Source organism: Anguilla anguilla, chromosome 7, assembly GCF_013347855.1.
Source record: "Anguilla anguilla isolate fAngAng1 chromosome 7, fAngAng1.pri, whole genome shotgun sequence".
Taxonomy (NCBI): Eukaryota; Metazoa; Chordata; class Actinopteri; order Anguilliformes; family Anguillidae; genus Anguilla; species Anguilla anguilla.
Window position 1 is genome coordinate 13467471 of NC_049207.1, and position 11737 is coordinate 13479207.

Sequence of the window (11737 nt, forward strand, 5' to 3'; positions counted from 1 at the left end):
GGTTGTGAAGACAGCTTCTGTCTTCCAGTCCAGTCTTGTCAGAGAAATGTTTTTTTTTAATGATTGCATGCCAGTCAGGTGTTTTTCAGATAAGCAGATAGAAGGCATTAATAGATGGAAGGCATTTGGCACTAAATGAACAGCAATTGTTGAGGTTAAAGGCAAGTGTGTGTAGGCAGTGTAAAATCAAAGGAGAATGTGCTCGCTGAATTCTAAATACATCTTAAAGCAAGAAAAATCTTTCAAGATTAAATGTTAGTTGAAATTGTCTCTCTTCATGTTATCCACTTGGTATTTGAAAGGTTTTAAAGATTTAATGCAGCAAAGTCCTAATGAGTCATCTGAGATTGTCCATTGCCTCTAGTACTGTGCTGTCTAGTACACTGCAACTAGCTTGGGGGAAAGGCAGATGGAATATTTTGTGACAATTTTCCTCGAAGCTTCATGTAATGGTGAACATCAAGACATATTCATTATTACAAGATGAAACCTTCTGAAGTAAACTTATGTAGGTTTTGGTTTCATATTTTCTTCTCTGCTCTTTTTCAAATATTTCGCAAGAAACAAAAAACTTAGCACATTATCTACATTCGCCCGATGGAGTATATTATATTCAAATAATTGCTCACAACTGTACAATTCCAGTCCAATGGCGAATAAAGGGTAACCACAAGCCATTTCTGCACTAGACTATTGTCTATTTGAAAACTCATGTTTTTTCCCCTTTTTTCTGTATTCTGTCCAGGTGTAGCGGGTTGGCTGCAGGACATTAACCCAGAATGAATGAAATGGAGCTGTCCAACTTCACCTTCCTCAATGGCTCTGAGGGGAATGACACTGAGCCGCTGTTGCCTGAAAGCCCATACAAGACTGTGGAGGTGGTGTTCATTGTCCTGGTGGCTGGCTCCCTCAGTCTGGTCACCGTCATTGGCAACATCCTGGTCATGCTTTCCATAAAGGTCAACAGGAATCTGCAGACCGTCAACAACTACTTCCTCTTCAGCCTTGCATGCGCAGACCTGATCATTGGGCTTTGCTCCATGAACCTGTACACAGTGTATATTGTTATTGGCTACTGGCCCCTGGGGCCCGTGGTGTGTGACCTATGGCTGGCCCTGGACTATGTGGTTAGCAACGCCTCGGTCATGAACCTGCTCATCATCAGCTTTGACCGTTACTTTTGCGTTACCAAACCGCTCAGCTACCCAGTCAAAAGAACCACCAAGATGGCGGGCATGATGATCGCAGCGGCCTGGGTCCTGTCCTTCATCCTGTGGGCCCCGGCCATCCTCTTCTGGCAGTTCATTGTGGGCGGCCGGACCGTGCCAGAGAGGGAGTGCTACATACAGTTTTTCTCCAACGCCGCAGTCACCTTCGGCACGGCTATTGCCGCCTTCTATCTGCCCGTCATCACCATGTCGGTGCTGTATTGGCAGATCTCCAGAGCCAGCAAGAGCCGCGTAAAGAAGGACAACAGGAAGCCCTCCGGGGCCAACCAGGAGGCCCTGTCCCCCAGTCACGTGCGGAGCCACATCAGCAAACCAAACAATAACAACGTGGCAGCCGAGGACACGGACAGGAGCCAGGTCCAGAACACGGAGAGCCTAGCCAACCAGCATGATGGCAAGCTGCAGAATGGCAAGGGCCCGTCCAACACAAGCGGGGAAGGGGAAGGGGAGGGGGAGGAAGGGGTGACAGAGAACTGCACGCTGGCCGAGGAGAAGGAAAGCTCCAACGACTCCACCTCTGGCAGCGCGGCCGCATCCAACCTAAAGGACGAGGAGCCAGCGCAGGCCAGGAAAAATTGCCATGCCAATGCCAATGCCATCCCCAGCCCACTGCCCACACGCACCCGGGCCAAGGCAGGGGGATCCAAGCTGACCTGCATCAAGATCGTGACCAAGTCGCCCAAAGGTGACTGTTACAACACAGCCAACACCACGGTAGAGATTGTCCCTGGTGCTGAGAAGCAGAACTTGGTGACACGCAAGATTGTCAAGATGACCAAGCAGCCGCCTAAGAAAAAGAAAGCCGCACCATCGCGTGAGAAGAAAGTCACCCGCACCATCATGGCCATCCTGGTGGCCTTCGTGGTCACCTGGACACCCTACAATGTCATGGTGCTCATCAACACCTTCTGCTCCAGCTGCATCCCCAACACCGTCTGGACCATCGGCTACTGGCTCTGCTACATCAACAGCACCGTCAATCCTGCCTGCTACGCCCTCTGCAACGTCACCTTCAAAAAGACCTTCAAACACCTTCTGCTCTGCCAATACAAGAACATTAGGTCAGCCAGATGAATGGACATATACAGGTTTATTCTCTTGTTTTTTTTTCTTCCTTTCCTTTCTTTATTTTTCATTTTGATATCCTGTTGTAGCACTTTACACAAATGCAACTGCAACCAAGTGTGGAGAGTTTGGTTGTTGCAGACTTTTTTACCACAGTGCATAGAAGATGGCGGAAAGGGTAGATTAAAAAAAAAAAAGATCTTGAAACATTGAAAATGACTGAGACTGACGAGTCTGGAAGGTACATCATAGCAGGAAAAAACAAGCATCATCTTATAAAATAGCACAAATAAAAGCATGAAAGAAAAAATAATATGAAGCACCAGGGAAACCTATTTATAACTGCTCAGAGGTGATCAGTTTATGCTCATATATGAAGTGGAATTCTGCAACGGCAGCACAACATGTGTCTGCTGGAATACAGCTGAGAGAAGCACAGACTGGTGAGTGTACAGAAAACCAAGGAACGCCAGAACAGAATTGGAGAGGTTTGGAATAGTAAGGGGCTTTCAAACAGGAAACTTCTGCACTGCTATATAAAACACAAAATTCAAAAGGGAAAATAGGGCTGACTGAATATACAAATACAAGCCCCTGTGTTTGTTATTCAGTATAAAACGAAATCCCTGTATATATGTGTACATATCTTTAAAAAAATATTGTGCATGTATGCGTGTGTGTATGTCTGTCCGTGTGGGTGTGCTTGTGCACTCGTAAGAGAGAGAAATATAGCGAAAGATACCGAGAAATCGTTCAAGAGTGTCTGAAACGATAGAGAACTTTGTTTATTGACTATATCATTGGGAAGGTGGACAGGTAATGTAAAGGTGAATGTAGCTGCTAGCTTTTCTTCCTGCGGGGCCAACCTGTGCGCTAGCGTGACTTCCAGTCCAACAGCTGGCCAGTGCGCTTCCAGGAGCCCCTGTAGTGTAGTCACATGCAGGTGCTGCTTATGGTGACACACCTCCAGGGATGACTCATTCAGTTCTCTCAAAGGGACTGCCAGTAGTGATGAAGAGATAAAACAGCATTTTCAATCAAATTTCTTTTTTTAAAGAGAGTGCATTAGATTCAGTGGTTTCAGACCAGTTTCACACTTCACTTTTCACTTTTATTTCAAGAACAAATGTAATCAGCCAGATCCTGTCTTTTGTATTCAATGTAATTACATATGCGGTAATGTAAAAAAAATAAGTAAATGATGAAAATCAGCAATCATAAAATCTGCACATGAAAATCACAGTAGTGATGAAGGAATGAAGCTTCATAGCAAAATGGTGAAAAAAGCTAGTATGTGCCATGAGTAAATCACTGATTGAACTAATATTTTTTTATTACACACAGCAAATTCTTTTTATTTATTTACGTCAGTAATTGACGCTATAGGGTCCTGTAGCTACATCAATTGCAGGATTCATGACTCCTTAATCTCCCATCACTGTTAACAGGAATCATTTTGCATATAATTATTGACATAATTCTATGCAGTTCTTGCAGGGGCGGCCTAGGGCAGCCAGGGGGTGTGTGGCGGGGGGGTTGCCAAATGGGTCCACAATTGCTTTTTACAGCATACACAACCTAACAGCCCATCCACCTACAGTAAGGTGGCTAGATCTGTGTCCGAGGTTTTGTCCCAGACATCAGAGTAACGGTGTAAGGTAGCTACTCAATTCGTGATTTTAGGGTTACAATGACAAATTACTCCCTGCAGGAAAAGGTTCTGCCTTTCTAAAAAAAATTCAAGGTAGATATGTAGGCCCAAACCTAGAAAAGGAAAAAAAATATATATGATGAAAATAACTTTTCTTTATTTTATTGCTTTTTACATTTTTCAGTGGCACAAAAGTGATCACAGGAGGATCACCATCAGTATCAATATTTACATTTTTTATGCTCTGTACTCTGATGCCTAAGGCTTGTTTTATTTTTTGTAACATTTGTAAATAACAGCAGGTGACAGGGTGACTTTTAGGCGCTTCAGGCATCAGGTTTACCCCTGGAATCCTTTTTATATTTCTGTGTGAAAGCTCATTGTTTCTGTGGGCGCTTGGACTTCCACTTGGTAAAGAGATGTTTGAAAGAGTTTCCTCTTCACCAGAGCTGACTCATCAGAACGCTAGCTATTCATCAGAAAGTTAGCTCTTCATTGAGGTAGGTCTTCTTCAGTGGCTGACATTTTCCTCAGATAGTTAACTCTTCATCAGAGAGCTAACCCTTTATCAGCAAGTTAGTTCATCATTAGAGAGATAGGTCTTCATCAGCGAGTGACCTCTTCATCAGAGAGTTGACTCTAGATCAGAGTTAGCTTTTCAGTGATACAGACAGGGTGTACATTCTGTTTTTGAACAGGAATTTACCCTGGAAAGATTATGGCAATATTCTGTTCATTCTCAAAATGGACTGAAAGACACTACTGTTTATACGCAATATGTACATGCATTTTGCCTCTGCCAGGAGGCGATGTGAAATGGGAAACTGTTAGTTTGATTACAGTTCAATAAAATATTAGTAGCAGATACTGTAATCATGAGAATCTGTAGATAATATTAAGACAGTGTATCATATTTTCCTGAATGTGAAAATAATAATTCAATATAAGGAGCACCTCTCACCTTTCTTAAATCTCAAAAGCAATGTGAATGCATGCTTGTGTTGTTACCCTGGTACAGGGTTAATTCTTATTTGCAGACTACACTGTCTGGTAAATTAAAAGGGCTACTATATGTTGTTGCATAAGGTGTTGTAAGTCTAGACTTAATTTTATTTTATTTTTTAAACAAAATCCTTCATATTACATTCATACCACAGTTTTGTATAAAAATGCTGTCATTTCCATGTGTACATGAAACCCCATTAAACCCATCAGATTTCAATCTGCAGTCATTTCATTTTCATCTTATTTTCGTTTGCTATCAAGTCCGTTGGCTTTTATGGCCTTCAAAGAATAAAAGCCTTGTTCAAAGATATTAGACATTAATAATCACCTGCTTCCCACCGTAAGACCGTTCAGTTCTTTTGTTTCATAGATGTTCTTTTAAAAAGATCTATATCGACGCCCGCAAATAAACGTCAGTGAAAAAGACAAGCAAACAGAGTACAAAAGACTGGAGATGAAATGTAGCCAGCCAGCAAAGGGAGAAGAACAGGCTTTTCTCTTCTTCTCCGTCAGACTTTGGAGGTATAGCAGGAAGAAAAGCTCTGCTTGAACTGAACTATTAGAGTCTGATGAGGAGCACCTGCAGGGGAGATGAAAGGCACACGTTGTACACCCTATCTACACACGCCGTGCCCAAGTTCTGAGCGACGTTCGCTTCCATCTTAATCCCATTAGGCGTGACTCTCCGTACGTCTTATCATTGTTTAAGCAGGCATGAACCTCTCTGGGTGAATATTATATTTGCCTTTCCCGTCTCCGTCTCTCTTCCTCTCCCTCGCACTCACGCGTACAGTCGCATATATTGTCGTATGTGAACACACGTGTATACACAGAGGAAGAATAAGCCGTTATTTGATTTTTATCGAGCATAAGTGGTGAATTTAGAAGTTTAAAAAGCCCCAACGGTCAATAAGGTGTGTGATGCGGTCCCTTGGGCAGCTGACTCTGAAGCAATATGCGCAGTCAGGGGTTCGGTCCCCTGCCATGGCACTTTCTGCACCAAGATCTCTTTTCTGTCAGCTACCATGTCTGCTTCCCTTTTAAATACACGAACATTGGAGGCATCGTGTATATAAACTATGAAAGAGATATATACATATGAAACACATTTAATGAATCGTCCACAAATTTAAAAAAAAATCAAGAACCTAGTACGTAAGCCTGTTGATGCAGAGAAAGCCCATCAGAGCTGCTGGTTTTGAGTAGGAAGTTGTAGGACGTACTGTAAGGGTACCATCCTGCAAAAGCATGTAATTCAGTCCGCCAATTGGACTGTACAAGTCCAGCACTGTTCGAGAAGCATTTATCCAAGTATGCTACACAAGCATTCGTCACTATGATAAGTGACCTGTTTCTGGATATCATCTGTCATACATCTAAGAAGTTGGCTGCAGCTTCCCCGCTTTCTAAAATGTTTGATTAATCTTTGACTAAGCTGTCGTGTGAGTGATAATGGTGCAGCTCTCTAGCGCAGCTTGGAGTCCGATGGAGATTTGCCACCGTTAGCTTGGTGTTTGGTGACAACTGACAGCCGCTTTGAAGAGGATGAGGGTTTAGACATCTTTATCACCTGCTGCGAAATGTCCGTGTTCATATGTTCAGATGTACAACAGCAAGCCCTTAGAGTCTATCACTGTGGAGAGTGCATTGCAGGCTGCCGCTGAGTAATGCACATGCAAGCAGCGAGAAGCCGAAGGCTTGGCAGAGGGTCTGTCCTTCGATTGTTACTGCAGTGAAACCAAATGGGGAAAAGCAAAGTAACGGTAATGGCGGGCTGAAGTGAAGATGGACTCGGGTTTGTGCGACTCTCTTTCCCATTCAGCTTCCCCCCAGTTGCCCTGCAGTGTGCAGCCTGACCTTTGTAGTTATGGAAACGGAGGGGAGGCGTTTCATCTGGGGGAAATGCACAGCGGGTTGCGTGTCTTTGCAGATATCTCCGCCCGCAACGTGTTTACAAACTGGGGATATTCCTGGATGTTGGGCCAAAGGTTGTTTGAGGTACCGTGCATCCCATTTGCTGTGGTGGAGATTGTCTGAATATCAGACAAGCGGAAATCTTCTAGCTGGATTTGTTTGTGATTGTTTTTCCCCACTGGCTGGCATCTGTCTCACATCCCCCAGCAAACATATAAACATACATTTCTTGCATTGGTAAAGGGTCACGCAGATGTAGACTGATGGTATGTACTTATGTCAACCAATGATTTATTCATTCTGTCATTAACATTGTCCCTCATCACGTCCAAAATAAGGAGCATCCACACATGCATGTCCATATTACCATGTTTTTAAGGTGACACCTGGAGCACCTGATTCTTTTTTTGAAAATTCCGAAGGGCTAAAAACTTTTATGTAAAATCTATTCAGTGGTGGTGATAGCATGTCAGGGGAAATGTTTTTATTTCGTGGCTCAAAATAACAGGACGTATATATATTTTTATACTATAGGGTTTACAAGTAGTATTTCAGATGTATCATATTTCCCCAGGGAAAGCATATTAAATTAAGTAAGAAAAATAACAAAAAAAAATTAACTTAATTCTCTGGGCCCCTTATTTATTTATTTCATCCCTGTTGCCACAAATAGAAGCATTTCCAAAGAAATGACAATAACATGTGTGAAGAATCAACTCACACCAGGGTCAGAATTGACATGTCAAGTGCCTTACAATTTAAACTGCATGCTTGCTTAATGTTAAACTTTAATGTGTTGAGTGCAGTGATTCAGTACATGTTGGTCTTCCGCAACAGTATTTGCTGTTAAAATCTGTAGATGTAGATTACTCGCCATAGTTTGCATTTGTAAGTGTAAATACTTTCCTAGGTCACTTTGCTACTTTAAATTTTATTTATCCATACTGTAAAATGGAATAGCAACAAATCTTTATAGAAATGCATTATGTATAAGTCCTAAAATTTATAAGGCCTAAAATTTCCTCCATGCAAATGCTTTTATTTTAAAAAAAGAGTCACAGATATTTTTGCTTATTTTATTTTGTTTCAGTTTTATTATCATATGGTTAAGATTTAAATTTACAATTTGATCAATTCTAAATTTACAACATGTGCTTTGAACCGATCAGTAGTCTTCTAACTGTTTGGGTCATCTCTGAAGGTGATAGATCACTCTCTCTAATCCACATGGGTGTGTGTCTGTGTGTGTGTGTGTGTGTGTGTGTGTGTGTATGCGCGTGTGTGTCTGTATGAGTGCCCACACGCGTGTGTGTGTGCGAGTGTGCACGCACATGTGTTGTGCGTCTATGTGAAGTGAAGGCATCACTTGTGATGTCATGAAACTTCACCAAAAGAAAAGACAAAGCAGTGGCAGTATGCAGACCGTTAAAGACCTTGGAAACACACTAAGTTGATATAAAAACTGTGCTCACACACTTCAGAGAAGTGAACTGTGTTTCCTCATGTTGTCAATTTACAGAACATGTCTCAAATGTCTCAAACACCTGGCAAATGACAGCTGGATGTCATGTGGCCAAAGACGCTCATTGTCTGAAAAATATCAGACAGTCAAAAATGAATCAATAAATAAATAATGAAGATTTGTATGTTCAGAAAACAACATAATTATGAACACAAATGAAAATAAATGACTTTGTTTTTTAAAATTATTTTATATATCTCTATGTCTGTTGTACTGTGTTGTAAAAACTGTATAGTAAAATAATTATGATAGATGAACTAACATAACTCGCAATGAACACTTATGAAACTGCAAATGTCTGAGCAGTGGGTTGGGGGGTATTGCTTTCCTGTGGCCAGTGAGAAGAATAAAGTAGCATGTACTGCAACTCTGATCAAAACACCACAGAGCGACTCAGCAGGTCCTAAATATACATCGTCAGCGGAGATCCAAGAAAATCCAGACAGGTTGGAAAACCAGAGAATGGAGCAGAATGAAAGAAAGAGGAGGATTGTGAGGGAGCAATAACTGTTTCTTTCAGGGGCGGTCAGAGTAGAGATGAATAATGACCTGGAATTTTTCAATGGGACTATGGCAAGTTTTTCCACTTTCGTTGGTTTCTTTTGTTCCTCAACTTGCTCCATATCCAGCCTCAAATAAGGTTCTCTACTGTCCGAGAGAACTTAAATGCATGCGGATGGTGGTCGGGTGCAAGAGGAGCAAAATCAAACAGCAGAAACACAAAGTAATGGCATACTTGTATGTGCAGATGAGCTCCAGGTACAAGAAAAGTTTCAGAAATGGAGTTTAAAAAAAACATTCACTAAAGCATCCGGAAATCATTCAATCAACCATGTGGAAACGGAGGACAAGAGTATAATTTGGAAATATGACCACAGCTTGAGTCCAAGAAAGATATTTGCATGTTTACCATTTTCCAGGAGTGTGGAGAGTTTTGGAGGGACGAACTTATTGAATTCTCTTAACTTTCAGTTTCATGCCATTTAACAAATGTTTCCCAGGAACTGGCCATTGACAGGAAGTCTGGAAATAAAGCAGGTTCTCCAAGACAGTCCAATGTACAGGATGTTCAGTTTGAGTTGCCTAATGATCTGTCCATCATCTTTGTGCCCTCATCCACTGTGATGCGTGATTCCTCATGCCGTAGATAATTGTTTGTTGACAGCATATTGTTTGCATTGTATATATAGTATACATTATATGTAATACTTATACAGTACAGTTGAAGTGTACATATATGTGTTTGATAGATATTTGAATGTGCCCTGATCCATATCCTGACCCCCTTCCCTGATATATTTTCCAATGTACAGTACTTGTTTTGATTTATTTTAAGGCTTATTGGTTATAATTAGGAAATTCTTGAGGAGGATGATTTGGGTATCAATGTCACAGACTTCTTATGAAACTGTATTATGAAATACATTCAATGGATATGTTGTGCCATATTCTTTGGAAAAGGATTGAAGTAAATACAAAATAAAATCACATATTTGTGAACAATTTTCCTTTTGTGTACATTCATGTGTACAAGCATGGCATTAAGCAGCACTGCTATGATAACTTGAAAACTAAAATACACCAAGACATAAGTGGTATAAGAGGCCAATGCCTCTGTTTTCAATGAAGGCATGGAAAGGAACCCCAGCTGTAACCCTAACCCTAACCCTAACTCTAACCATAACCCTAACCCTAGCTGTAACCCTAACCCTAACCCTAACCCTAGCTATAACACTAACCCTAACCCTAGTTGTAACCCTAACCCTAACCCTAGCTGTAACCCTAACCCTAACCCTAACACTAGCTATAACACTAACCCTAACTCTAACCCTAGATGTAACCCTAACCCTAACCCTAGATGTAAACCTAACCCTAACCCTAGCAGTAACCCTAACCCTAACCCTAACCCTAATCCTAGCAGTAACCCTAACCCTAACAGTAGCTGTAACCCCAACCCTAACGCTAACCCTAGCTGTTAACCTAACCCTAACCCTATCCCTAGCTGTAACACTAACCATAACCCTAGCTCTAATCCTAGCCCCAACTCTAAACATAGCCCTAACCCTTGCCGTAACCCTAACACTAACCCTAAACCTAGCTGTAATCATAACCCTAACCCTACCCAAGCTGTAACCCTAAGCCTAACCCTAGCTGTATCCCTAACCCTAAACCTAGCTGTATCCCTAACCCTAACCCTAGCTGTAACCCTATTTCTAAACTTAGCTGTAACCCTAACCCTAGCTGTAACCCTAATGCTAACCCTAGTTGTAACCCTAGCCCTAAACCTAGCTGTAATACTAACCCTAACCCTAGCTGTAACCCTAGCCCTAACCCTAGCCATAACCCAAACCCTTACCCTAGCTGTAACCCTAACCCTAACCCTAGCTGTAATCGTAACCTTAACTCCATAGCAACCACCTAGCAACACCCTAGCTTCTGCCTAGATCTCCATAGCAACCACCTTGCAACACCCTAGCAACCATCTAGAACTCCACAGCAACCATCTAGAACTCCATAGCAACTGCTTACAACTCCATAGCAACCACCTAGCCACACCCTATCAACTGTCTAGAACTTCATTCCAACCATCTAGAAACACCCTAGCAACACCTACAATTTCATAGCAACCACCTAGCATCACCCTAGCAACCACCTAGAATACCTTAGCAACCACCTAGATCTCCATAGCAACCACCTAGCAACACCCAAGCTACCACCTAGAATTCCCTAGTAACCATGTAAAACACCATAGCAACTACCTAGCAACACCCTAACAACCACGTAAAACACCATAGCAACTACCTAGCAATATTATAGCAACCACCTAGAACACCTTAGCAGCTGCATACAGTACCATAGCAACCACCTAGCAACACCCTAGCAACCACCTTGAACACCATAGCACACATCAAGTTTTCATTTAGCTCTGTATGTATGTGTCACAGACACTGTTCTCTCTGTTCAACACAAAGTCGACTTTGCACTGGCGGCAACCACACTTCACAATTTCTGCAGGAATTGTCTAGTTTCTATTAATATACTTATAAAAACCAGTATGGAGATTCTCTAAAAAACACCATGGTCACAGTCAAGCCCATGATGTCTGTTCATTAGTACATATACATTACACTTATTTATTCCACTGCTCTGTTGTATGCTGTATACTGATTGGATTACTCCTTACATGTAGTATGCTTTGATTGAAATATGCAAATATTTGGAGGGAAAGTTTGAGTTCCATCCCTTCTCTCTACTTTTGCCTGATTCTTCTTGATCTTCTATACATGTACCTGTAGGTTTTTGTGTCTATTGGCCTAAGACGTTTCTTAAATTCATTCTTTTGTTCTTAAG

The 11737-nt window shown here is 41.7% G+C and overlaps 1 protein-coding gene across 4 annotated transcripts in view; it reads left to right on the forward strand.

Annotated features, from left to right (window-relative positions):
* LOC118232257 (muscarinic acetylcholine receptor M2-like) overlaps positions 1–9891 on the forward strand; it is an 83525-nt gene extending 73634 nt beyond the window's left edge. For all 4 annotated transcript variants that reach the window (XM_035427085.1, XM_035427083.1, XM_035427086.1 and 1 more), the window contains one exon: positions 746–9891. In XM_035427085.1, coding sequence (XP_035282976.1) covers positions 780–2303 — 1524 coding nt within the window. In that variant the 5' untranslated portion in view covers positions 746–779 and the 3' untranslated portion in view covers positions 2304–9891. The remainder of the gene's footprint in view (positions 1–745) is intronic.
* Positions 9892–11737: the final 1846 nt, after the last annotated feature.